Source organism: Empidonax traillii, unplaced genomic scaffold (genome assembly GCF_003031625.1).
Source record: "Empidonax traillii isolate 1590-97213 ecotype Southwest subspecies unplaced genomic scaffold, ASM303162v1 scaffold52:size1600334, whole genome shotgun sequence".
NCBI lineage: Eukaryota > Metazoa > Chordata > Aves > Passeriformes > Tyrannidae > Empidonax > Empidonax traillii.
The window spans coordinates 431,527-457,531 of NW_020955245.1; the positions used below are offsets into that span (position 1 = coordinate 431,527).

The window sequence follows — 26,005 nt, forward strand, 5'->3', positions numbered from 1 at the left end:
CTTTGGTTCCACCTCTCCATTTCACAATCAGGCAGGCTCCTGGTCCCACTGCATCAGCGAACGCTTTGGTTACCAAAACACTCAGTGCTGGGCTTTGGTGAGTTGGAAAACACCATCTCCCTGCCCTGCAGACTGCTCTGGTGTAACTGTGCCCACAGAGAGACATGTCTGGAGCAGCAGAGGGTCTCTGCATCCCTCCAGGACATCGCTTGCCTCCCCACATATCCCACTGCACCAAACACCCCATGTTTTCTTGCAGGAGCATCACAGACCCTCACAAGGGTCATTAGGACAGGGGTGTCTCCCAAAACTGGCCTTAGCCCACAGAACAGCCCCACCTGCACCCTGGAGTTCACTGCTCGAGTAGCAAATCATGGCAGGTGAACAGCACTGGCACCCTCATGTGGTGGCCGGCATCAGCATGTGCTCCCAGACAAAATCAGCAGTACAGAGAGGAGGGAGGGCTGGGGAAGACTCCTCCAAGGAGCCCTGATAAGGACCTGGTCTGTGGGCCACAATGGTACAGGGAGGGAATAAAAACCTGATGTCATCTCTCCTATCCTGAGGCCAGAAGCAAAGAATCATAGACTGGGTTGGAAAGGACCTTAATGCTCATCTCGTTCCGCCCCACTGCCACGGGCAGGAACACCTTCCACCAGATGAAATTGCTCCAAGCCCCGACCAACATGGCCTTGAGCAGTTCCAGGGATGGGGCAGCCACAGCTGCTCTGGGCAACCTGTGCCAGGGCCTCCCCACCCTCACAGGGAAGAATTCCTTCCCAAGATCTCATCTAACCCTGTCAGTTTGAAGCCATTCCCTCCTGTCCCATCACTCCAGGCCCGTGTCAAGTCTCTCTCCAGCTCTCTTGGAGCCTCTTTAGGTACTGGAAGGTCTACAATAAGGTCTCCCTGGAGCCTTCTCTTCTCCAGACGGAACAATGCCAACTCCCTCAGCCTGTCTCCATGGCAGAGGTGCTCCAGACCTTGGAACATCTCCATGGCCTCCTCTGAGTTCACTCCACAAGTCCCAAATCCCTCTTATGTTGGGGAGCTCCAGAGCCAGATGCAGTATTCCAGGGGGGATTAGTCTGGGGGACCCACAGAAACAGATTCTCCCCCCAGCCTCAGCTCAGCCTGGTTCCTTCCTCATCATACTACTAAAATGGAGAAGAAAATAAAATACGAAAGTACCCACAGCGCTGAAAATGGAGAATTCACTAAAACTCTGAGGGAAAAGCCCTTTTGCCCACTCTTGCACTCGCTATTGGATCTGAGGTAACGAGAGCACCTCATTTACTGAGAACACCAAACCCTGACCCCTGCTTTCAGGGCAGAAAAGCAACAACCCACTCCATATTTCCCAGAGAACAGAAATCCCTCTCCTCCTAAATTGCTTCGGAAAGAGAGTTAGATTAAATTTTTAATTAAACCACCTCCAAGCAGCAGCACCCAGCAGAGCCGCGCTGAGGTGAGGGGCGGCACCTGGCCGAAATGGCGGCGGCTCCGCGTCCCCCCTCCAACCGCGTCAAAACGGCCCGAGAAGGCCGCGTTTGTGGGAAAGAGGGCTTATTTTCTGCTATTTTTGCTTTAAAGAGAAGCTAAAGAGGCGCTCTGCGGCTGCGGGCCGGCCCGTGAGGAGGCGGGGACGCGCCTGCCAGCCCGCTCTGAGGCGGCGGGGACGCGCCTCGTCAGCCCGCCCTGAGGCGGCCGCGGCGGGGCCGCTGTGTCGCGACATGGGCGACGACTTGGCGTCGGAGGGCGACACCCGTGAGTGGGGCCGAGGCGGGGGGTGCCGGGCCGTGACGGGAGGATTCGTGCCGCGGGGCCGGGGTGGCTCAGGGGGCAGAGCGGGGATGCTCCGAGGAATAACCAGATGCACGAAAATGCGTTCGGAAACAAAGCAGGTGTATAAACCTACGCGTGGTTTTGCCCCAAAGCATCCTGTCCTGCTCAGATGCTGGATATAACTCCAGTACCTTCCCCCCTTGGGGGTTGTGGCCCCCTTTATCCCCTGGTCCCCATCCTGGGTTGTCTTTGTGTCCTGCAGCTCCAGGTAGAGCCCTGTGGATGGTTTTATCACATTTCTTTGCATGTCTTTTGTCTCCTTTGCGGCTTTTTTACATCTCTTGCATAATAAATTTCCCATGAGTTAGTGCATTGGACTGAGGACAAATAATTTAAAATGTGTTCCACGCTGTTTGGGATAACTGAATTCATATTCAGTAACACAAACTATGAAACACCCTGGAATCTGAGCTTGGAAGAGGAGGAAAACTGCCAAATATCCACCAAAATGCTGCTGTTGGCTGGGTTTATGCCATGATGAGGAGTGCATTTACATTTACAGAGCTAGCAGAGCTGTGTGGATCCTAAATAGGAAACTCAGACCATCAAATTGTTTTCCATGTGTTGCTGAAAACAGATAAATTGTGGCTTCTACAGCCTCGGTGATGCCGGGTTTGTTACTGCATCTTCACAGGTAGAGGAGAGAATAAATAAGGCAAGGGGTTGTTTGGCATCTCTTGGCGATGATGCTTTGTGCAACCATAAAATGTAACAACACAATTCTGTCACTTGGAGAGCAGGGGCAGCAGCATTTTCTTAACTAAAACATAGGATTTACTCCACTGAACAGAGTAGTGTTTACAAGGAGGTGTATGTGTGTTGCCCTTGGTGTTGATAATTAACAAAAACTCCACGTGTTTTTCACAAGTTCTCCTGATATTGCCTCTCAAATCAAGGGTCCACGTGGTATGGAAATGCAATCCTGTTAACACCCCTGACCAGATGATAACAGAGCCTTAATATATAGTACAGGAAATCCTGTTTCTGCAGAAATCAGTGTCCAAATGCTACTGCCTTAATTGTAGCAGCAGGTCCAACACTGAGGAATACACAGTCTCAGGTGATCATGTCTGGTGTTAAGTGGATAAACACACTATTGAATGATCCTGTTGTATTATTTGTGGTTTTCTTGAGCTCCTTTTTATTTGGAGGTAAGGGGAATGGAAATTGGAGGATGAGCTTATACCTCTATAGCTCTTAGGGTCCACAGTAGGGTTGCCTTTCTTCTGTGCCCTCCAAAGAGAAAAATGGGGTAGTGCTATTTCGGCAGCAGATCTCCTATTTGTCTCCTCAATGTGTTGGAATGGGAACAACAATATGTTTTGACACCTCTTCTATATCATGTGGTTAGTGTCTAGTGATGTGTTGAAACCAGCTGAAGTTGCATTGAGCCCCTGAATTTGCATTGAGCCCCACAAACTGCAGCCTGAGCTCTGCAGAAGTGTGGAAGAGAGCAAAGCCTCTGGGCCAGCTCTCCGGTGGGATACTGCAGGCCGAGGGTCTGAGTCCAGCACTTCTTGAAAGAATTTCCCAAAAGCAGTGGGGCAGAGGCTGAGTCCAACAAAGACTGACACCAGCCTTGCCAAAAACCTTCAGAGCCTCCCTGTGGGGCTGTGGCAACCCCAGAGTCACAGCTTTACTCTTATTTCTTGGCAGGAAGGTTTGTTCGATCAAGGAGAAGATTGCTGGGGCAAGGCCCAGCATGGAGAGTAAACACTCTTAAATCATGCCTAACTGTGCAGGACAAATACTGCCAGTTGTGGTAAATTATGTGCAGAACTGCCACGGTTTATTAAGTGATGCAACACTAATCACGGGCCAGGCTGGCAGTTCTGTGTTGCTTGGCTGGTTCAGGTTGCCCAGAGCGGGACAGCAGGACCATGTGTAAAGGCTTCCCTGTTGAGCGGTGGGATGTAGGTGGGAGGATGGAGGAAAGGGGGATCTGTCAGAGCCTTTACACTGGCTCTGGACATGGACCTCATGGATCAAAAGGTTTTGCAGCTGGAGCAAATCCATGCAGAGAAAGACACTGAATCAGAAGAGAAGCGAGTAGGACTGGAAGAGCACCGATGTAGCACAGGGATACTCAGGGAAGGAGAGACGGTGTGAGAGGACAAATCCAGCAAACATCTGTAAGACTGGGATTCTTGCTGGGAGAATATTCTTGCAGTCACCCTTCCCCGAAGCCACGGGGGCCGGTGAGATGAAGGGGAGGTTTGTTGGGGCACGCTGCCCTGTGCTCCTTGCCAGCACCATTTTAATGCTCACTCTTCTGCTCTACTGCAGTGCTTCAGTCAGAGAAGGAGTTCCATGATGCAGCCAAGCGGAATGACACCGCCAGGATGGAGGAGCTCATCAGGAGAGGGGTTGACATCAAAGCCAAAAACAATGTAAGTCCCGGGTTTTTCCACCTCTAAGCTGTAGGAAGTGCTGAGGGCATGTTTAAGAACTGCAGCTCCTTAATGCTACTCTTCTCATTAGCTGCTTAATTGGTCAAAGCTTTAAAATATACCACCCTGTGCCAAATAGAGCTTATGGCCACCAAGCAGTTCCTCAACACACTGAGACCCCCACTGTCATCCTGAGCACACTGGAAAGCTGCAGGTACTGAGGGAGGGTGATCATTTATGGCTCCCCTCGTAACCTCTGTGCCAGATGCACACAGTAGCCACGAAAGGCTTTGATTTTGCTATCTCTGCATGCCAAGGCTGTGGGACAAACTCAGTGCCTGGTGCAGGTCTCTTCTTGTTGACCAATATCTTCATGGAAATATGGGATTACACACATCCCTACTGTTTCAGTCTGCCCCTTGATAGGCAGCAGTGTTCTCCACTCCTGTGCTGTTGTTATAGCCCTGCAGTTCCTGAGTGGAAGGTGACTAACACCTGTCTGCCTGACAGCAGAGGAGAGAGGCAGAGGGTTGTGTCCAAAGAAGACCCTGCACAGTGTGAGAAATTCCAGTTGCATGGATGGCCAAGGAGGTTTTGGCCTTCAGGAGGGCTGGTGGATACACACACACAGTCTGCATCCATGAGCCTTCCCCCTCTGTCCTTCCCTTCCAGACAGACCGGAGTGCCCTGCACTGGGCCGCGGGAGCAGGGAATGCGGATGCCGTGCGGCTGCTCCTGGATCACGACGTTCCCGTGGATGATGAAGACAGTGTACAAAGGCGACTCTCCCTTGCATGTCCTGCAAATGTGTTCGGTGTTGGGGGAGTGCCAGGGACGGGGTACTGGGCCAGCAGTGACAGACATCACCTTATCCCTGGGTGGGTGGCACAGGATGGCTTATGGCACCTGCTGAGCAAGGGGCTGGAGAGAGACTTGTTTTGTGCTCTGTCTTTTGGCCTTTTCCTTGCATGCACAGTGACTGGGAAGGAATCTGTGCTGGTGGAATCTGTGAGCTGTGAATATCTGGCAGGAATAGTAATAACTGGACAAAGTGAGGCTAGAAAAAATAACAGCGAGAAACAAATAGATTTGGGAAACTGCATGAAGCTAGGGGGACGGCTTTCCTCCATGGTGGGGATGGTGGTGGCTGCAGTTTAACTGTGAGTATCTCTCTTCTGCCCAGTTTGGAATGAATCCTCTTCTCCTGTCTGCCTGGTTTGGCCACCTCCGTGTCCTGCAGATCCTCATCAGCGCCGGGGCCAAGATTAACCGTGTCAACAAGGTGAGAGTCTCCCTGTGTGGCTCCATCACACGGCTCTAGACAGTGCTGGAGGACAGAGAGAGACTCACCTGTGGTTGGGTAGTCATGTGTGACAGCACCTGCTCTGGGAACTGCCCTCTGCACTCTGCCTTATCCCTAAAACAGGTGTAGTCCAATCATTGTAGCTACAGAGATGCACACAGCATCCTCAGCTCGTGTTTGGGCAGCGCTGATGTGGAAGGTGTTACAGAAGTGGGAGATGGGTTTAGTGAATCAGCAGTCAGTGGATTCTAAGACAGACCTTGGTTGGGAAAAGGAGCATTAATACTGCAATCATAACCTGCTGTCTGCAGCATGAGTGTAGCCCTAGAGGTGCAGGGAGGCACGAAATGGGTTTTTGCTAACAGGAGCAGGTTGTCAAAAGAGACTGACCCACAGAGCTGGACTCGTTAAATGAGCAGTCCTTTATCTCCTCTCCAGAATGGCAGGAACTTGCTCCACTGTGCTGCTCAGAGGGGACACGTCCAGGTCATAGAGTTCATCGTGGAGGTCCTGGAGGATGTGTGTGTGGATGAGACAGACAAGGTAGGAAAGCTCATCACTGCTTTGTTTCTTGAGGTCTGATACTGCTCTGCTGAGTTTAGCAGGGATGTCGCCCTTGGTCTCGGGAAGAGACCTGGAGTCAAATGCTATTCCCAGAAGTTTTCCTGCAGAGTGGGCTTGGGGATCAAAGGGATTCTGGCTCTGGTCAAACTTCTAGCAGCCAGGACTTCTCAATTCTGCCTTTTGCAGAATAAATTCAGGAATTTCAGTGTCATACTGTCTTGCTGACGATGCTCCTGAGTGTGTTGTAGGTAAGTAATAACCAAGGGTGACCCTCTTCCAGCATGTTCCAGCACTGATGATCTGTTCCTGGAGATGGCATAAGAATAGGAGTTAGTGCACATTCTTTTCTGCTCCATGGCCTTCATGTTCCCAAGAATGATCCCCACTCTGATGCTTGGAAGTTAAATGAATCAACAAGAGATTTGCCTTTCCCCAAAAGGGGTTTAGATATGAAGTCAATTTTTTAATCCTTAGTTGCTTTTAGTAAATTATTTATTATCCTCTACTTATAGGAAATAACCACTGAAAAGACCTCTTTTCCAATGTTTGGTGAGACCAACATGCCTGTTAGCCCCAGTGGGTAGTTCTGTTCACCTTGTTTTATTAGGGTCATCCCAAATGTAACGCAGAATAAAATCAGCAGAATAAAAAATAACTGCAGCACTTCTGCCCTTTGTGGGATAGTTTATTACCCAAGGCATTATTGTCTTTCTTGCAGCAGATGAACTGATCTTTTGCCTCCTGAGCCTTTTTGGACTGTGTTTCCATGTTTCCTTTCCCAGATGGACAGGACAGCATTCCACCTGGCTGCAGAGTATGGGAAGGTGGAGGTGGTGGAGTTCCTCATTCGACTGGGTTGTTCTCACAGTGCCAAAGACAAGGTATGGGCATAAAATGACACACAAGGGAAGTGAAGTCCAATGATATGGATGTGAAAATCATGGAACAGGATACCAGAAGGCTCATGGATGTGAGTTTCCACAGTTTTAACTATAGTTATGGTATGTCAGGGCTTTTCTCCCCTATCCACTTGCAAGCCATTTACACTTCAGTCCATGCTGGATTTTTCTCCAGGGCTTTTCAGACAGGACATGCAGCAAGCCTGGTGTACCATGCTCCAGTTTAAGGTAGCTGGGTTTCTTCCCTCCCTGCTGCAACTACTAGAAGATTGCTTTAGTCTCGTGCTGCTGGTTACAACCTCCTCAGACACACTGCATATACTCTGTGCAAGGCTGTGGTGTATGAACACACCAGTCCTGTGATACATATATTTATGAAGTAATGTTTACTTTCAGGAAGAAAACACAGCATTGCATTTAGCTGCTAAAAATGGACACCTCTCCGTGCTGCAGAAGATTATAGACATTGGAGTGGACCTTGATGGAAAGAACTCAGTAAGTACATTTAAATGAAATAGTAACCACATCACTTTCACCCTTTTCCTCCTTAGAAATACATTCCTGCCACAGTCACCAGGCTGAATAGTCAGTATTGACAGCAGAGGTCTAGAAAATAGCTGACTTTATCTGAAGCCTACGTGCGTAAATCCAGGTGCCACTTGAAGAGTACCAGTGAAAGGCAACATCCGTCTTGGACCAATTTCCAGCTCAAAAGTATTGCCTTCTCTTCCTGCTGTATCTGCTGACCTACCTTATCACTCCATTTAATCTCCCTTTCTCTCCCTGACCCTTGGACATTCAAGTGCCTAAATGGTTATTGAATGTGTTTTAAACTAAACTTCTCCATGCTTTATAGTATTGACTTAGTCACTGAACATATGGACCTTCTGTTTGAGATCTCCCTTTTGACAGATCTGCTCTGGAAAATTACGTGGCTGGAACACAGTTAATGATTTAGATGGCAAATATTGGCTTAGTATTGCTGTTATTTATGCCAGGGCACACTCCCAATTAAGTTTATCAGTTTGGTTTTTTTTTTTTTTTAGTCTTGTTTGATTACTGTCTTTGGAAAGAGTATTTGATTAAGATCTGAAACAAAGGGGAAGCCACCTTCTGTGGTAACTGGTAGCATTTGTCTCCCCCCAGATGAGCTGCCCTTTGTTCTAAGAGCAGTAATAAAACCAGATTAAATCACTAAGGAATTCTGCTTGTTTCTGTTCTCTTGTAAAGAAATGAGCTACAACCCTCAGAAGGGATAATATGGTTGAGGGTCACGGGTTTCCAATTCCTGATCCCTGACCCTCAGAACTGGTACCTTAACATGTCATGGCTTCAGAAGGCGGGGTAGAGTCTTGCTCATTCTGCTGCTCTGTCTCGGCCTTGCCTACAGAAATGCTGCCTGTGTCCTTTTCTGCCTTGTCCAGGAAGGCCTTACAGCTCTGCACTTGGCTGCTGAGGGGGGTCACAGGGACTGTGTGAAGCTGCTGGTGGATGCAGGAGCTGATGTCAATGCCCAGACCCAGGTTAGCTCCGTGGAGGTGATTCCATTTCCAAGCACTACTTGGTGGGTTTATGCCTGGCTTCCCAGGGAGGGCCTTGTGGAGCCCAGCACTCAGGAACAGCGCAGGGAGTCCCGAGAAAGGTAGGCGTGGTTTTGTACAAAAAGGCAGGTGAAGCCCCCTGGTACTGGTTTCCATGTGGAGACAATCTCCATAATTTGTCAGTGTGGGGCCATGGGGCTCTTGCAGGAGGGAAGCAGGGAGCTTCCTGTGGATAGTCTGTACCAACTGCATCCTCTAAAAAGAAGCCCTGACTAACACCCCTCTCTTTTGAGGTGCCTCTCAGAAGAAGATGAACTGCCTTCATTACGCAGCACTGCATGGGTACGAGGAGATAGCCAGGATCCTCATGGATGCAGGAATCCACACTGATGCTGTTAATCATGTAAGTCCTTCTCAATGCTCCCACCGCTTAAAAAGGGCAAAGTCTGTTTGTGGAGCTGCTCAAGAGCACCAAGCAACTCTGCAAGGACCAGAGGTGCAGTGTCCCCAGTCAGCTGTGATAGAATAAGACATGCTGGGCACAGCATGGTCCTTTCAGTGCCATGAGCTGAGCTCTCCCTAAGCACAGGGTCTTCTTTCGACAGCAAAATGCATCAGCGACGCACATCGCGGTGCTGCAGAACTTCCCGGCCATGGTGAAGCTCTTCATCGAGGCAGGCTGTGACCTTGACGTTCCAGACAATGTAAGGCTGCAGCTCCTGTTCTTTGTCTTTGAAATGTCAACCAGTTGCATGGGGGGGGGGGTGTTGATTACCTTGGGGACAGGGTTAAAGAGGAATGCTTTAAAATGTGGAAAACCTGGAAGCGCAACTTAGGAAACGTGGAGCCCGTGAAATGATTCTGAGTGTTGTGGTGAGGTAATTGTTGGATGGCATTCAACACGTGGGCTGTGCCACATCCCTGGGACCTGTGCACAGCAGCGCTGCAGTCAGGCCCTCTCCTCCTCGTTGGAAGCAAGTGGGAGAAACTTCAAGCTGGAAGATATTCTGCAAAACATTTGGAGGGCTGAGAACGGGAGGCAAGCCTGGGGGTAGCTGGTTGTCTCACTACATTGTAATTTTCTGAATGAAGGGCTTTGTGTAGCTTGTTTCAGTTAATGTTCATTCTTGTAGCAATGTTCCCTCCCGATGACAGCATAAAATTGCCACATTTTTTGTTTGATTTTACTTGTTTCCATTAAACAATCCCAAGCGGGGACAATAACCCAGCCCTGTGTCCCAGGAACAAAGAACTGGCACAGGTCCTTCCCTCCCGAGGCCAAACTACCTGCCCACAGAAATTGTTGAAATAATAGGAAATAATATAATCCTGTAAGTGACCCTAGAGAGCCTTATCTAGACTGAACTGTTATCAGGGAGGCTTCTTAATGCTGGTGCTGGGGCAGGGACAGACCAGTTCTGCTCAGCCAGAGGAACCCAACTCTGGCTGGACATAGGAGGGTGTTTGACCCTCAGCTTGAAAAGGGGTAAAGGGGAAAGGAGGGCAGAGTTGACAGCATTCTTACAGCATTTCCTCCTGGTGATGTTCTGTCTTGCCTTTCCAGCCTCACACTTGTCCTTCTCTGAACTGTAGTCCTTTCTCCCTCCCTGTGCAGAGGCAGCAGAGCTCGCTCCACATCGCCGCAGAGCACGGCAGGCAGGACGTCGCCGAGATGATTCTCATTGCCGGAGTTAACCTGAAGCTGACGGACAAGGTAAAGTCTCTGTGGGTTGAGTAGGTCCCCTGGGAGTATGGAGGGAAAAATATAGATAGGTGGTCTTTGCCACTGTCTTTCATAATTTTCAAGAAAGGCTAGTAATATTAAAATCTGGATGCTTCCAGGGATGAGGCTTTAAAACACTGCTGAGTAGGTTATTTTGATGTGTTTTCCGGGAAAGAAGTGGCTGTTTTTTAGGCAGGTGGACAACAGTTCACACAGTGAGCAACCTTTTCCTTCTCAAAGTTGTTCTAGTTTCTTCTGCTTCTACTTGTGCTATCACATACATTAATATCAAAGATTTCAAATAATGATAAGCAATATATCCCAAGAATCATATACATATTTTATGTATATACATAATATTTTAATACACATCTTTTAATAGGATAAAATATCTGATATAGATCTGGCATAGTTTCCAGGGCTTTTGCCCTCTAATTAAATCAACAGAATTCCAGAAAAATCAGGTAAATTGCATGTGGCCTGAAAGTGTGGTATGTGCCCAGAAAATGCTGAAGAGGCTTGGGCAGAGAACAAAGCACTGTCTGCCATCCTCAGTGGGTTAGAGCACATGCAGACCTGAAGTCACCTGGCTGAACTTGCCACCTTCCAGCACTCTGTGGAACTACAGTGACACCCAGCTCAGGGAACACACTCAAACTTCTCGGGGTGAAATTTGGTTTCTACTCACATCTGAGGCAAGACCCATTCTCCCTGGCATGCCTGGTGGCTGGGCTGGCTTGCTTCATGAAATTTTCATGTCTCGTTCTTTCTGCTCCATGAGTTTAGATAGAAATACGAATCCCCTCCCTGCCCAATCCAAAATCACGTTCAGATAAGGAGCATGGTTACATTTTCATAGTCCCATCAGCCTGTGCTTTTCCCAGGAGACGGTTTCTAATCATGGGTATGTGGAGCCTATAAAATGACTGAAGTTGTGTAAATCACTTCAATTTCATGTGTCAGCAAACCTGCAGTGCAAAAGGCTGTAAAATGCCTTGGATTGCAGTGCTGAGCTGCTCTCCTGGCTGCACTCTTGTGGTTGGGAGCCTGAAAGCAGCCTGTGACGCACTGGGAAGCTTTTCCACCTGCTCCTGCCAAATGGGCAGATCCTTTATGGCAACAGAGGAGATGCTGCAGAGCCTAGAAAACCACTCCCCACGCCCTGCACGCAGTAGATCAAAGCCAGCTCACACATGAAGTGTTTATAGGTGGAGAATGGGTCCTGTCTGGATGCATTACTCAGTAGCCCTGCTGCTGCAAAGGAGATTGTGCCTCCTAAGGTGCAAGGCCTTTTCCAGCTCATTTTCCCCTTTTTAATTTCAGCAGGGGAAAACGTCTCTGGATGTCGCTGCCCGAGGCAATCACATCAACCTGGTGGACATGATTATCAAAGCTGACAGGTTTTACAAATGGGAAAAGGTGAGCAGCTGACACACCATCCCCTGCCCTTTCCAGGGCAGGTAGAGCTTCATCCGCTCCATTGAGATTCCTTATACCAACTGTCAAAGGAAAAGAAATAGAGGGCATCCTGTGACAGCCTGACCTCGACTTTCATCCCCTTACTTAAGAAAAACAGAAGTCCTCACAGTGCCAACAGCATCTACTTAAGGCTTTCCTTATTTAAAAAGATGTCAGAAATCCCAGGCTGTGCTGCCAGGAACAGAGGTTTTCAAAGTTTCTTTGACAGCTCTTCCCAAAGCCCTGTAGAAGGGGGTGGGATAGCATTTGTCCCCTTTTCTGGGAAAAATTGAAGGACTGAGCAGGAAAATGCTTGGCCTGATGTCACCAAATGGGACGTGGTGAGTTTTCCAGCAGTGGAAGGGAACTCCTGCTGTGAGCAGTGGAGTCATAGAACCAACTTCCCTCTCAAACTGCAGCTGCTCAGCCCGTCTGCCATCTGAAACCCTGCTTTCCCCAGGCCTGTGCCCAAACCAAGCTGAGCAGAGCATGCTGAAATTACAGCCAAATGCCACATCCCTCGTGTCTTCTTAAGATTTTGGGCATCTTCCCATACCAGGGCACTAGAGGGGGAAGAAAAGGAGGGCACATGCCTGTGGCCCAGGCGCAGGAATAATGCTGTGTAGATCAGGCCCTCCATGGGCTTCCCATGCAGCCCTAGGGAATGTCATCCAGCCTCTTTGCAGCAGGGCATGTAAAGGCTGGGAACACGAGCCTGTGTTGCAGGGAAGCAGGAGATTTAATTAAATGATTCTGCCCAGATAAAAGGCAGTATGGAAATGGAAATCCTGATCCACACGGGCTTCTCCGGCTTTTAACAGTTTTTGTTAAAGGGCCTGGTTAGCACAGAGTGAAAGGGGAATAAAGAGAGTAAAAAAAAAAGTGTGAAGTGCCAGAATGAACTTGCAGCGACCTGCAGAGCTGAGGGTGTGGGAGGCTGCAGAATGTCAGGCACCCTCTCAGCACCCCCTGTTCTGCCTTTGCAGGACAACCTGAACAGCGACTCCAACAACGCATGGGTGGCAAAGCACTTGACCTTTAAGCAAGACCACAGGCTGGAAACGCAGCACATTCGCTCTGTCATGTGGAGATTAGCCACTAAGTACCTCAAACCTGGGGAATGGAAGAAGCTGGCACACTACTGGAAATTCACAGATGCTCACATCAGGGCCATTGAACAACAATGGACAGGTACAAAAAGCTTCCCAGGTATTTTCCTTCCTTCGTTTGATGTTTAAAGGAGATTCAGCTGCAGTAAGAGCAAAGCATGAAGGAAACCTGTTGGTTTATTTGAAACAATCCAAAGATTAGGTTAAAAATCCTGCTTTTAATGAACGTGGAGTTACCTATACACTGGAATTTGTCTAGGAGTAAAGCACATAAGCAGAGGAATTAGTGGTTCATTGCTTATTCCTTATGAGGTACTTACCAGGCTGATGGGTTCTTGCTACAATTCTTGTTCTATAGGATGGGAGAAACTTGCTAGTTTTATTTTTTCTTTGAAGGATATGAACCAAGAAGGCAGTGAAGTTCCATTTGGAGTTTAAGTGACACATTAGCAGAAGCAGGGCCTGAGGCTCTGGTTTGGCTCCTGTCAGGACTGTGTAGTTTGGATAACTTGAGAAAGGGGCCAAGCTGTGCTCTGAAGGCAGAAACTCTGTATTGCCCTGAAACGCTGGCCAGCAAGCCCAAGCTCATCCAGGGCCACTCCGTTAAGTTTCACATGAATCCAGCAATCCACCAAAATCAGGAAATTAGCTAAACCATACTCTGGAGCCTCCTAGTAAAATCCAGAGGCAGGGGTGGCCAGACCCACCAGTTCAGAAATCTGCTCTGGTCAGGGCCGTGCACTCCGAGGGTGGGATTTCATCTGTGGTTTGATCTTGCCAGGCACTAAAAGCTACAGGGAACACGGCCACAGGATGTTGCTGATCTGGCTCCACGGTGTGAATACTGCAGGAGAAAATCCAATCAAGGGGCTGTACGAAGGCCTGGTGGGGATTGGAAGAAGAGATTTAGCAGGTGAGACTTTTCCTTCACTCAGCATTATTTACATCAATTTATCTGAACTCTGTGGTTACACAACACACACAGAGGAAAACTTCAGTGAAGCCAGCTCATACAAGCTGAAAGCACCTGCCCTGCCCCCTTGCTTCCATTACGTGTCACTTCTTTCCTCTTCGTTTTGATAAGTGAGCACATCCTGCCGTGGCTCCAAACTTCCTGCAGCAGAACATTCTCTCTTTCAGAAAGTATCCGGAAAAAAGCCAACGCAGACTCCACCTCTCCACGGAAGTGCACGGCGATGTGACAGCGCCAGCAGCCTCTGCTGGTCTCTCAGCTACAGGAGAAACACTTCTCTGCTGCTGCTCAAAGGCAGCTGCAACTCAAGGGCTTCTTGTGAGAAACAGCTGGCACTGCTGCACCCTTCTGGCTCTGGAATGACAAGGGTAAAACAAATGCTCCTGGTCAGAAATGGCTCTTTACACAGAAGGGAGATTTTTATCAGCAGTTTCCTATGGTCTGGGTACTGTAAAGGGAGCTCAGTGAGCAAGCCTCACTTGTCACACTGCATCAGGAAATGTTACACTGTTTTACTGTACCTTGTTTACAGCACCTGTTTGTATATACATTTTTCATTGTCAGTTTTTTTAAGTTAATGAGGGTAAAGCCTTTGTTTTCAGGAGTGTTCTTTACTTACCATAGTGGGGGGTGTCTGTCACTTGTGTCTTAGACTCGTCTGTAACTTCCCTCTTATGGTGGGAATTGAAGAAGCAAAATCAAAGATACCATTTGGTCCTTTTGGAACTTTAGGGGCTGAGATTTTGAATGCTTTGCCTCTTCGCAAAAAAAGTTTCTGAGAAGAACATTAACATATATAGTGTTTATAAATTCACATTAACATACACATACTGTTTTTAAATCAATTTGGTGATTAATGACCCCCCTTCTCTTTTCAGACTGTATCTTTCATGGGATTAGTTATTTACACAACCTCTGGCAAGGACAGATAGTTTCCTTGAATACCAATTTGTCAAGTAATGCTTCATGCTTCTTTTTTTACAGCATTTCAAGGGGAAAATAAAGTATGCATTTCAATAAATCTAGATTGTACCTTCAAATTAGAAAGTTATATCTTGTCATCTTTATTTCAAAAACACTCAAACATTCTTACTTAGAGCTAAACAAGTACAACCTTATAATTAAAGCTTCAGGGGAATTCAATCAGAAGGTGCTGGTTTTCTTCATTTCCAGAGGTGGCTCTAGAGGCAAAGCAGGACTGTAGTGAACTCCACTGTTGTTCTCTTGGAGTCAAAACAAGAGACACTTGCTGAAAGTGAAGTCTTATTGAAAACCATTTTTAAGCTGCAAGAAAGTTAAAAAGTCAAATGCTTTATTTCAAATAGAAACAAACTAAGTTACAGCACAATGTAAGAAGCAAATAAGTGATGGGAATATGGTCACTTAAACATCTTTTAAATCAAACATTCAACAAAAATATATGTCAGCTTATAAGTACACAATCTGCATGTGGTAATATATACAGCCAAGTGAAAAATATAAAAAGAAATATACTGTTCTGCTTAAGAACATGAGAGTGAAGACTTTGGTAGAAAAAAATGTCTTTATTGTTTAAAAGTGTAGTCTTCAAAGATGCTTCCTTGAATCCAAAGACTAAAAATTAAAGAGATCTATCCCATTACACTGCTGGAGGTTTCTGTCCGTGGGTAGTTCACTGACTGCTGATCCTGTAGGAATCACACAGTGATAATCGGCTAACACAAGGGAAAAGGCAGAGTGGGAACAGTTGATTGTACACAGGAAGACCACCAAAGCGATGCCTCCATCTCACTGGCACTCCCAAGCCTACTGCTGCTCTTCTTGCTCGTTGCTGGTGTGAAGACTGATCTTCTGGACTTCCAGCTCCTCTGCGCTGACCATGGAGGGGTCGATGGCTGCGTACCGGGTACCGTGGAACTGCAGCAAGTGGATCTGTGGGACACGGGAAGTGACACGGAAACAGCTGTAGAAACACACTGGTTCGGTAAAAGAGAAACAGTCCTCCCAAGTAATTTTTGTGAGGATGAAACCATGGCTCTGGAGCACAACAGAAAACCCCCAAAAGCTGTCCCTCCATGCATGTGGCTGCTCCAGCCCTGCCCTTTGCTATCAGAGATCTCCGAGCACACAGAGCTCGGGGAAGTCAAGAAACAAAAGCAAGCACAGAGCAGGAGTTTCCTGCTGCTCTTGTGGCTAAACATGTTTGTAGATTGAGTTTGACTTTAGAGACTCACCTGAATATACAGGTTGACCTCGGCACTCCTGCACAGATAGGGGAAGTTGCCTCCTGTTTTGAGGTGAGCTCTCCTGGCGTTGGGGTAAAGTTTATACATTTCTTCTTTCGCTTCCGTCGAAAGCGCGCTTTGGTCGAACACCTACGGAACAAGTCCCAGCAGTCAGCTCTGAATCTCAGCTCTTGTTAACATCAGACTGGCTCTGTGCTGCTGCTAGAAGTGACTCTCAGCTTCTTTGTGGAACAGTGGAATGAAATGAAAACAAGCAAACTTGCTGGGCACTGACATCTAGAAAGCCAAGGCTGTGATACTGGAACCTATGGCCAAGTTACTGCAGGGAACATCCAACTCGGTGTAGCGCAGAAGAGTCACAGTGTTGCCCAGTCAGCACAAGGCTTCCCTAAATACAAAGTTACGTGCTGCAAATGCTTACTAAGTTGCTAATGGAATATCAAGCCCATCTGCCAAGGGGAAGAAACGCTGCTTAGGAAAAGAACTAAGTCGAGCTGAACTTACATCCATAATGGTTACAGGGATGTCTCGGATTTTGTGAGGTTCTACGTAGGAGTTCTGGCAGTTGAGGGTGAGTCTTGAGGCAAGCTCGCTCTGCCCCAGGCTCTCCAGCTTGCAGGAGAGAGAAACACTGATTTAATAACATATTTCACTGCAGGAAGTGAAAGTAATATGAACAATAAAGCCAGAGAGAAGATAGTTTTAAAGGGATGAAGGTAATAATTCCAACTCAGTATTACTCTGCATGAGACAAACATTTAGAGCACGTTCCATTAGTTGCTCCTACCCCCAGGGAATGGCCTACAGATATATCCCAGTACTTTCTCCTCTTCCATCTTAGTTCCTTAACTTCCTCTCTCTTGATCTACATAAATAAACAGAACTAAGGTAAAGTCACCACACCAGTTAAACTGCTGGGGCTGTGACAGTCAGCACCTGCTAAAGATCCATTCCTCCCTCCTGGACCAGGGAAAGAAGAAAGCACAGAAATCCCTTCACCCTCCTGCTCAGTCAATCTACAGGGAGTGACATCACAGCCATTAGAGCACAGGGATACCTACCCTGTCCACCATGAAATCAATCCCATCTGCCATCTCGGGATCTAGAGGACCAGATGCAAAGTTCCCAAGGACAATTTTTTTCAGCATAAAAGCAGGCATCAGCCAAAAGCTAGAACAGAAACAAGATGTAACAATCTTCAGTCACCGAGGACTCCAGCAGTGAGATGTTTGCTATAAACACTCCCTTTCCTTGCACAGACTTTGTGCCTCAACTTCAAATGAAATCCTGAAAAAGCTTTAAGAGCAGAAAGATGGAAAACATGGCAGCTTGGTGCTTGAAATGTTCTGGGAAGCTTTTAATCTTACATGGCAAGAGAGTATTTTAAACATGCTGAGCAACACTTGTCTTGCTCTAAATTTCTTTTGTTAGAAAACAGGCAGAGTTTTTAAATCTGACCACACATCCACAGAGGATCACAGAACAACTTGTCTAATTCCACAATCTCAGCTGTCAAAATTTCCACTCCCCTTGTGGTATGCCTTTAAAAGTCATGAGTATTCCATCCTATACCTCCCTTACCCAGGATGAATCAGGTTAGACACATGTCCAACCCAATCAGTGGGACATTTCATTGCAAAACAATGCCATAAGTCTGCTTGCTTGTCCCAGTCTTCCTTACCTGTTTGCTGTCCATGTCTGATTGAAGATAGAAGTGTCACTAAAGGCATTACACAAGATCAGAGACTGAACTCTGGGAGATTTGTGTGTGTATTCAGCAAATTTTTGAGCCAGAAAGCCTCCCAGAGAAGCTCCAAAAAGGTGAACCTAATTCAAGGAAAAAAACCAAACAGATGACGTTACACTTGTGAAATGTGACCTCTGAGCCACAATGTTTGATTACAAAAGTAGGTCGTTCAAGTTTACCCTGTCCCCATAACCCATTTTTCTGAAAGAATCACTATTCCATTAATCTTCTGTTTTTAAGAGTGACATAAATGTGATAAATACTGACAGAAGGAAATGTTCCACACGGAATCACAGTGCAGATTTCTTTGTGTTCATCAAGCTTAAGAAAAACCCCCGAACATTTATTTCACTTTGTTCTCCACAGCTATTCCAGTCCAAGGAACTTGATTGTGCTGTTCTGTACTATGTGAGTCAGGAATGATAACTTCCATGGGATCTCATGAAAAACTGAAGTCAACCCATACAATTTAATAAGCATAGAGTAGCAGCTGAATTAAGGCCAAGTGTTACAATTTCCAAGAGTATTCACCTTCAAAAATAAACTAGTTTCAAATGTGAAATGGCAATACAAAGCACCCTCTTTGTTTATAGCCTGCATTTTTGTGTCCTATTTTACACACTGGCTATTAAACAAGACTTTCACATATCAGTTTTATTACTGCAAGGATCCATCCACTTTCCCATCTCCAGGCACTCACTTTATCCAGCTGAAGGTGATCTAACAGTTTCCTGAATCCATCACAGAACTCGAGGTGATCCCAGTACACTGGATACTGCAACTAAAATAACACAAAGTTAGGAAAAGCTGCTCTCAGATCAACCTGCTTCCAAGTCATACCAGTTCTCACATTAAAGGTTTCAGGACATCAACCTGCCTCTCTCGCAGGGTGAGGCTCCTCAGCAAGGTCCCCACAGCCCAAGGGTGCAAACACCTCCCCCTCTCTTACACAAAAACACACACAGTGCTGCAGAGCAACTTTGCTGGGGAAAGTGCAGCATTGCCACATCCCGTAGTCAGTGGGAGGGGAGGCTGTAACTGTTCTTCAATAATTTTGTAGCGTTTAACAGCTACAGAAATCATTAACTGCTGCGAGAGACACAGCAGGGCTCCTAAAACCAGGTTGTTTAATGTGGTGCGAATCAACCATTTCAGTTCAGCTCAGGAGCTGAGAAGCCACAGAAAAGCAGGCTGGGTTTGAAGGAGTGACATTGCATTTGCAGGTATTATATGGGCTAAGAACCTCATTATCCACCATCCTCAAGGAAAACATGGAAACCCTCAACTCCTGTGTTTGCCTCAGGGCTAACAAAGATTCAGCTGGAGGCAAAAATGACTCGTGTCCAGGACACACAGGGGGGAAAAAACGCCGAGAAGTTAATTGTGTGCATGCACAAGGTTTTGGGTAAATGCTGCTGTGAACACACAGCAGATTCCAGCCTGGATCCACACCCTACCTACTCCAGAGCGCAACTTAGCAGCAAGTTTTTGGTGGATTCCCTTAGTCAAAACTAGGAGTTCATTATCCAAGTTCTGATCAGAGCAACAAGCACGAGCACACCAACTCCAACACAGGACTGAGGATACTCACAGCAATAACTCTGTAGCCCCATCCAGTCAGTGCCAAAATTTGCTGGAAAAACACATCTGCAGTTCCACTTACAGGAGGGAGAAATATGAGTGGGCAGCGAATGCTCCTCGGTCCTGCATCATACAGTGACCAGACTTTACTGTCATCATCATCTACTATTATCTGGAAAGAGAGGCACAGGAGGGACAAGGAACACGAGACAAGTGAGGTTCTTCAGCCAGCTCCCAGGATTACTTCTAGAAATTTCCATCATCTAGTAAATGTTATCATACTCATGACCATCTTTTACTATTCTTCACAATTGCTTTCCTCTCTAAGGTTGCTTTCTAATTGGAATGACAATGTTTGTGTGGACACACCCGGAACAGAACTGTGGCCATGCACCAAATGCTCTGTGCAGCCTGAGATAAGCTGGACAAGGAACTGCACCTCAGGAAAGGAACTCTCGTGCTCAGGAGAGACCCAGGAGGTCAGTTCAGGGTACCAAGAGCAGCAGCTGGAGGCTGGAAGAGCCAGCACTGCCCCAGGGACAGGTTTTTAAACAGCCATCAAGGTTTGCATCCACGGACAGAAGATGTTACAGGTCTGGATCCATGCAGGCCTGCTGAATCAAGCAGCTACCACCACGAGTTATTGATCTGAAACTCTTAGAGCTGCCTGCCAGAGACACACACAACTCCCAGGACAGCGCTGCAAAGCAGAGCTGGGAGGAAAAACACTTCCATCATCTGGTATTATCTCAGGAGCATCTGGAGCGCCCAGGACACACGGCTGGCTGAGGCAGATTATTCACACATGAGGTGCTACCATTAATAAGCAGCTCCTCGTACTCATCAGTATCTTCAAAAGTATAAGAATTGGGGCTTTTTTTCTAGCACTGCTGGAGCCTGACTTGTTTTGACAGGGCCTGTTCTACCAGCAAACTGTTTTGCTTATTAAAATGTCCTTTCAACTCCACAACCCAGCAGAGATAGGCATGTGGTTCGTACCAGATCTACAAGCACAAACCTCTGGGGAAAGCCCGTGTCACACAGTGGGAATTCATCTCCTCTCTATCAAGATTTTACAGCTTTTTGAACAGTTATATACAAGCACAATTTACTTTTCCAACCCAGCAGTTAAGCTTCTCAGCAATCAGAGAACAGTGTATCACAAATCAGATTTGCTTGACTAACAAATCTGCTCCTAATAAAGCCAGTATTTCAGGCTCTGGGGGCATGTGAGGAATCACATGATACTGTTGTTTTCTAAAGTCTCTATAAAAAAAAAAAAAGGAAGATTGCATACCAGAGCTTCCAGACCATTGAAACCATTTAAACATAAACTTTCTACAAAAGCTCTCCCAACCCCCTCCAAAAACTACCCTTTGAACACAACTCCTGGGCCACCAGGCCTTGCCATCCTCAGCTCTCCCATCATAAATGCAGGACCTGTTCAGGGTGGCTCCCTTGAGCTTTGCAGGGCCAGGGTGTCCCTTGCTGAAGACTTTTAGGAGTGACTTATCTAAGACAGGGAGCAGGGTATGTCAATGGAGGCTCTCAGGTAAAGCCAGAGATTCAGTTAAGAAATGTTATTTTCTGTGCTGTACTTCCTCTATTTGACCAGGGTAGGAAGGGTGATGGAGCCATGCATTTCCTCAGCCTGTCAGGAGAAACATCTCAGCCCATTCTCCAACAAACTGCTCTGGCTCTGCTTCCTTAAGTTGATCTGACAGCAGTAACCAAGGATTGTCATCCCTTCCTGCACTTCTGGGGGGGACAATGCAGGCAAATGTATTCCCAAAGACAGCTTCAGATACCAATTACATCTTCAAATTGGGCTTTTTTTTTTTCCTTCTCTCTCCAGTAACCAGGACTAGTTTGTTTATTTTTATCTTCTTCACACCCCACATTCACAACTGGCATCTCTTGATTTTGAGCAGCCACTCAGGAGGGTGAGGCATTCCCTGGTCTGAAGGTCACCAGGTCACCATCAGCTTCAGTTTACACCCGTCCCCAGTTATGAAACCCTGAGCTCTCCCAGCAGCTGGAGGCAGTGGCTGCTGGCACTGAGCTGCGGTGTCACAACGTCCCCACGGCAGCAGCACCGCTGTAACCGTGACCTCCAGCTCACCATACGGCATCCCACGGAACAGGGACTCGGAGCACCCACACCTCTTTCCACTGAAACACTTTCTCCCGGCCTTGCTGACCTAGTGAGGCACTGCCTGAAGGCAACAGCACGGCAAATGAGAGGAGAAACTTGTTGGACAGTGATTAAGCGAAAGACATCTAAAGGGCACGCAGCAGAAGAAACCATTTGGGGTTTTCCACCATGGTTAAGGATCTTCCCCCTCTCAGTAACTGTGTGGGAAGTCCAACTGCTGAGAAGTTGCCTTTAGGTGCTGCTTTGGCCTGAGGATGATGGGTAGGGACAGTGGAGGTGGCTCTGGCAGCACAGGGGCAGTGCCCTGGCTCGGTGCAGTGCACACAGGCAGCTCTGAGGCCACACGTGATCCCCAGCCCACGCTATTTCCTTGGAGTCTCCTCTTCGGGCATGGCTGGGATCAGCACAGCAGGTACTGCTGCTGTGGGCCACAGCTGGGAGTCTCTGCTCCCCACCACCTGCACAAGTGACCTTTGAGAAACACGTGGAAATGAAGGGTGTGCTTTCCTGCACTCATGTGACACGTGGGGCAACAGTTCAGCAGATAAAGCAGGTCAGTAGCACAGCCACACCTACCCTGCATTAACCACACAGTTCGGTTTCCCTCCCCACTACAAAACAAGAGGAGACAACTCCAGCTGTACATACCTTTTTAAGAGGAACCGTGCTTCTGAACCAGTTATAGTCAGGAGAGACTTTAATCTCTCCCATGATGTTTAGAAAAACCTCAGTCTGGGTCAGCCTGCAAAAGAGAAAGTGAGAAATCAATACAACAGCTTTCCCCTGGGCAGCACTGGAAAGCTGTGCCATGGACATAAAGCATTGCAGGGTGATCTGCTCCTATCAGTTGACGGCACTACCTCTGACTCACACCAAGTTTACTTTTGCTCAGTTTTCATCACAAACCATGTAATTACTCCCTCAAGAGGCAGTCACCTGACTGCCTTACTGCACCAGCCTAACTGTGAAATGATGATGGTTTTGTAACAGCCTTCCCCTGGGACAGCTGCAGAGAAAGTCAATTGTGTTGCAGGCTCTAAGTGGCTTAAAGCCTGTTTTTGATTTGTTTTAAATTGATAAAGCACTCCAGATTTTAGCTAATAAATATTCACACAATTCTCTCAGCAGCTCAGACCACAGACATCACTTCATGTCTCAGTATTCAGACCTCATCCTTCCCTCCGAGTATAACTGACCCAGAGAAGTCCCAGAGCACATCAGGAACATCATCTGACCCGAGGCTTAATTTACAGAAGAATCCTGAAATTTCAATTCTATCCACGCAGAAGCAGACTCTTGTCAGGAGTTACCAGTGAAGAGACCTTTGAAACACGACAATTAATGCATTTTGAACAAACTGATTCAGAGTCGGGGGCCGCACAGGAATGCCACTAATTCACTCCCCAGTCAGAATGTCCAAGCACACATAATGAGCATCTTATAATACTCCATTAATTAGTAATAAACACTGAGGTAACTCCAAGATTTAACTCTTTTTTTTTTTTTTAAAAGCAGCTTAAAAGAGACCATTAGCTTCCATTTATACAACAAATGGCATCAAACAGTTTTGAAGCTTGGAGACTCAATAGCTTCACCCTGAAAGCCAACTGCCTCAGGAGATTATTTTCATGCATTCACGACACAGCACTGAGCACAACAAAAAACAAAGAAACTTTTGCTCTTGTTACTTAACAGTTGCCAAGCCTAAATCAATAGGGTTTGTTTCTTAATTCTTCATAAAATAAGACCTCGTTGTGTTCTGTGAGTCACTGCAATTCATTTCTCCCTGCAGGAGAGCTGCCGGTGGGCAGCTTAACCAGCTTACAGGGTTACAGCTGGATTAACAGTTAGTTACAATTTCCTCATCTCTCAGTCCTCATTTGCAACGTTCCAGGTGCAGAAAACATGAATTCTAAAAGAGGAAGTACTTTCTGAATTGCAGGACAACACACACCTTCCACAGAGCACAAGCTACACCTCTCGTGTCCAAGGGTTTCAGGTGAGGAGCTCACCTGTGGGGCTGCTGTTTTGAATTTGTAGTTTCATTTTGGTGCTTGCACCAATTCTTTTGCTCTCTGTCACAGTCTGGCAGCAGGTGAAAACACAGCAAAAGCGAAAACCATCTAACTCCAAAGCAAAGCAGGTGCAAGGATGTGTTTCTGGACTGGGGGACCACTGGAGAAAGGAAGCAGTGGTTCAGACTAATCCCGCTCTATAACCACACACCAGAGGCTTTCTAAAAGCTGTTCAGCAAACAACAGCGTGACAAAGCTGTGGCAGACACAAATTACAGGAAATGTCCTTAAAAACACACATTATCTCGGAGTGTTATATTGGCAGGGCCAAGAAGCAAAAGTCACAGCCAGGGACCGCACGGACACGGAGGCGCCGGAGAGGGAGACTTTCTGCTGACAATTCCGGATGCCAGAGAGGGTTGGCAGATCTTTCCTCATCCTGATCACCTCCCTGCTTCTGCCCCCTCAGGCTTTCAGCACCGTTAGGCTGATTTTTGCGGGCTGTGTCATGACACTGGGTAAGGAAAGGGTCCCATGCAGGTGAAGTTTGTCCTGCACCCGCACCTTGTCTCACAGCACAGTGAGTTTGGAGTCCACCTAAGATCTAAATTTTGAGCTCTCACCTGTTATCACTTGGAAGTGAAGCACTGGCCTGTAACACCTGGGCTGATTTCCCCCAGCTTCCTTCGAAATCTATGCCCATCCCTCCTAAGGGCTGCCTCTCTTTCCAGGAAAGAGGAAACAGCTTCTCTTTGATTAAAGAAGCTTTTGCTGAAGTCGATGTCCTGTTACTGAAATGCCTTTTTTTTCCCCCTTTGGCACAGAAATGCAGCATTAAATTGGCACACACAAACGCTCATGTCAACAACAACAACAACACGTGCTTTCCAGCTGCGGAAAAGCTGAACCACGAACTCAAAACAGGAGCTCAGCCACTAAAGGTAACTCAGACCACAAAGAACCTGACCGGGCTCTGAAGACCCGATTTTCATTTTTAAGAAAACCAAACAACCCGAAGAACTCCTATCTCCTAAACCCAATTCCTCTACAGGAAGAATCACCTACGGATGACGAGCACCCTCCTTGTGAGTTACGCTGCAACACCAGCGACATGTTCCCATCATTACTGATTTAGAAAGGCAAAAGGAAAGGTTTAGGGGTAACGGGGCACGGCGGCAGCACCTTCCCCTCTCCCCCAGCAACATTCCCCCCCTCCCTGCCCCCAGCCCCTGCTCCATCCCTCTCCTCAGCCACAGTCAGCCCCCCCGGCTTTGCAAGGGGAAGGAGACAAACCCCCCCTCAGCCTGAGTTCCTCCTCCCACCCCGCAGAACCGGCTGAGGCGACCGCTTCCCTGAGAGACCCCCGGGGAAATGAACCCCAGGGCGGGGCTTCGTGGCCGAGTCCCAGTCCCCTCCCTCAGGGGTCCCTCCAGATCTTAAAACACCCCCCCCGCCCCCGCAGAGCCCCGAGACCCCCCGGCACAGCCCCTCCAGCGGTAACACCGTCCCAAACAACGAGAGACCCCCGCGGCCCCTCAGAGACCCCCGAGAAACGGAGGCAGAAGGGGTCGTCCCCACAGCGACGGCGGCGGACCCCTACCTTGCCCGGTCGGTGCTGGGCGCTCACGGGCCGGTAGGGCCCGGTGGAGGATGCCGGACGAGGATGAGGAGCAGGACGAGGATGAAGATGAAGATGAGGACAAGGATAAGGATCGGGATCCCCCGCCTTTCCCCCCCCCGCCCCGCGCGCCCGGCCGGGGGCACGCGCCGGCCGCCGCTTCCGGGTGCTGCGCCCGCGCCGCCCACGTGACTCCCGATGGGCGGGACGAGGTGGGCGGGGCCCGTGGCGCTCGCGCCGCCATGGCGGCCAGGGCGGCAGTCACGTGCCCTCCTTAATTAACAGTTCGGAGGGGGAGGGACTGTAAAACTTAATCATTCCCTCCCCCCCGCTTCTCCAGGGACGCCTGACACCGTCCCAGGTTGCTCCGACCTGGCCTTGGACGCTCCCAGGTCAGCCATGGCTTCTCTGGGCAACCTGTTCTCTGACAGGTGGTAGTGAGTCATTCCTCTTGATCATCAAGAGGGTGGGGGTCAATTAGCTCCATTTAATTGGTACGTGATAAACAGGTGAGCTGAAACAGAGCTACAGTGACCTGCCGGTTAAAGGTGCGTTCTTCGTGGGACGTGCCCAAAGGATACGCTTCGTTAGACAACATGTATTTATATATATTTATATGCTCTGCTTGAAGATCACCCCACGACGCGGGGCATCGTTGTGTATCCGCTCCTAAACTCGTTTTGCCTGAAGTTTTCCACCCTCCGTCTCAGTGTGATAATTTCCACAAAAGGCTTTTTTTTTTTTTTTTTTAAATTACTTCTGCCATCCAAGGGAAATACCCCTCTCACGCAGCGTACAGGAAGAAGAATGAAAGGCAGGAATCACCTGAGATAATGTTTTTTTGGGGGGACGATAGAGG

At 47.8% G+C, this 26,005-nt stretch overlaps 2 protein-coding genes and 1 long non-coding RNA gene across 8 annotated transcripts in view; 1 reads left to right on the forward strand and 2 right to left on the reverse strand.

Annotated features, from left to right (window-relative positions):
* Positions 1–1,642, reverse strand: part of LOC114055256 — a 34,412-nt gene extending 32,770 nt beyond the window's left edge. The window contains exon 1 of the long non-coding RNA XR_003570688.1: positions 1,351–1,642. This is a non-coding gene — a long non-coding RNA (uncharacterized LOC114055256). The remainder of the gene's footprint in view (positions 1–1,350) is intronic.
* Positions 1,643–1,672: 30 nt separating this feature from the next.
* ANKDD1A (ankyrin repeat and death domain containing 1A) lies at positions 1,673–14,899 on the forward strand. Of its 4 annotated transcripts, none has more exons than XM_027879192.1 (15): positions 1,673–1,767; positions 4,132–4,235; positions 4,908–5,027; positions 5,419–5,517; positions 5,977–6,081; positions 6,885–6,983; positions 7,398–7,496; positions 8,426–8,524; positions 8,847–8,945; positions 9,148–9,246; positions 10,158–10,256; positions 11,589–11,684; positions 12,710–12,914; positions 13,614–13,745; positions 13,973–14,899. In XM_027879192.1, the coding sequence occupies exons 1-15, from the start codon at positions 1,734–1,736 to the stop codon at positions 14,032–14,034; spliced, it is 1,551 nt and encodes a 516-aa protein (XP_027734993.1). In that variant the 5' UTR covers positions 1,673–1,733; the 3' UTR covers positions 14,035–14,899. The 4 variants fall into 4 exon arrangements, with proteins under 4 accessions (XP_027734993.1, XP_027734994.1, XP_027734995.1 ...); XM_027879193.1 differs by having other exon boundaries at positions 4,908–5,006; XM_027879194.1 differs by lacking the exon at positions 1,673–1,767 and having other exon boundaries at positions 4,148–4,235; positions 4,912–5,006.
* A 156-nt stretch (positions 14,900–15,055) lies between these two features.
* Positions 15,056–25,305, reverse strand: SPG21 (SPG21, maspardin). Of its 3 annotated transcripts, XM_027879198.1 has the most exons (10): positions 25,129–25,305; positions 23,468–23,525; positions 22,162–22,255; positions 19,369–19,530; positions 18,478–18,558; positions 17,712–17,857; positions 17,092–17,200; positions 16,535–16,642; positions 16,019–16,159; positions 15,097–15,716 (listed from the first exon to the last, which is right to left on the reverse strand). In XM_027879198.1, exons 3-10 carry the CDS (start codon positions 22,222–22,224, stop codon positions 15,591–15,593), a joined length of 936 nt encoding a protein of 311 aa, XP_027734999.1. In that variant the 5' UTR covers positions 22,225–22,255; positions 23,468–23,525; positions 25,129–25,305; the 3' UTR covers positions 15,097–15,590. The 3 variants fall into 3 exon arrangements, with proteins under 3 accessions (XP_027734997.1, XP_027734999.1, XP_027734998.1); XM_027879196.1 differs by lacking the exon at positions 25,129–25,305 and having other exon boundaries at positions 15,056–15,716; positions 23,369–23,468; XM_027879197.1 differs by lacking the exon at positions 23,468–23,525.
* Positions 25,306–26,005: the final 700 nt, after the last annotated feature.

Bases quoted from the DNA above. Each gene is read 5' to 3' on its own strand.
- ANKDD1A (XM_027879192.1), top strand. From the start codon at position 1,734: ATGGGCGACGACTTGGCGTCGGAGGGCGACACCC. The intron at 11,685-12,709 runs GTGAGCAGCTGA...CTGCCTTTGCAG, and splicing joins GGTTTTACAAATGGGAAAAG to GACAACCTGAACAGCGACTC. The intron at 13,746-13,972 runs GTGAGACTTTTC...TCTCTCTTTCAG, and splicing joins TGGAAGAAGAGATTTAGCAG to AAAGTATCCGGAAAAAAGCC.
- SPG21 (XM_027879196.1), bottom strand. The intron at 19,531-22,161 runs GTATGTACAGCT...CTCTCTTTCCAG, and splicing joins GCACGGTTCCTCTTAAAAAG to ATAATAGTAGATGATGATGA. The intron at 15,717-16,018 runs GTGAGTCTCTAA...CGTGTCCCACAG, and splicing joins AGGTCAACCTGTATATTCAG to ATCCACTTGCTGCAGTTCCA.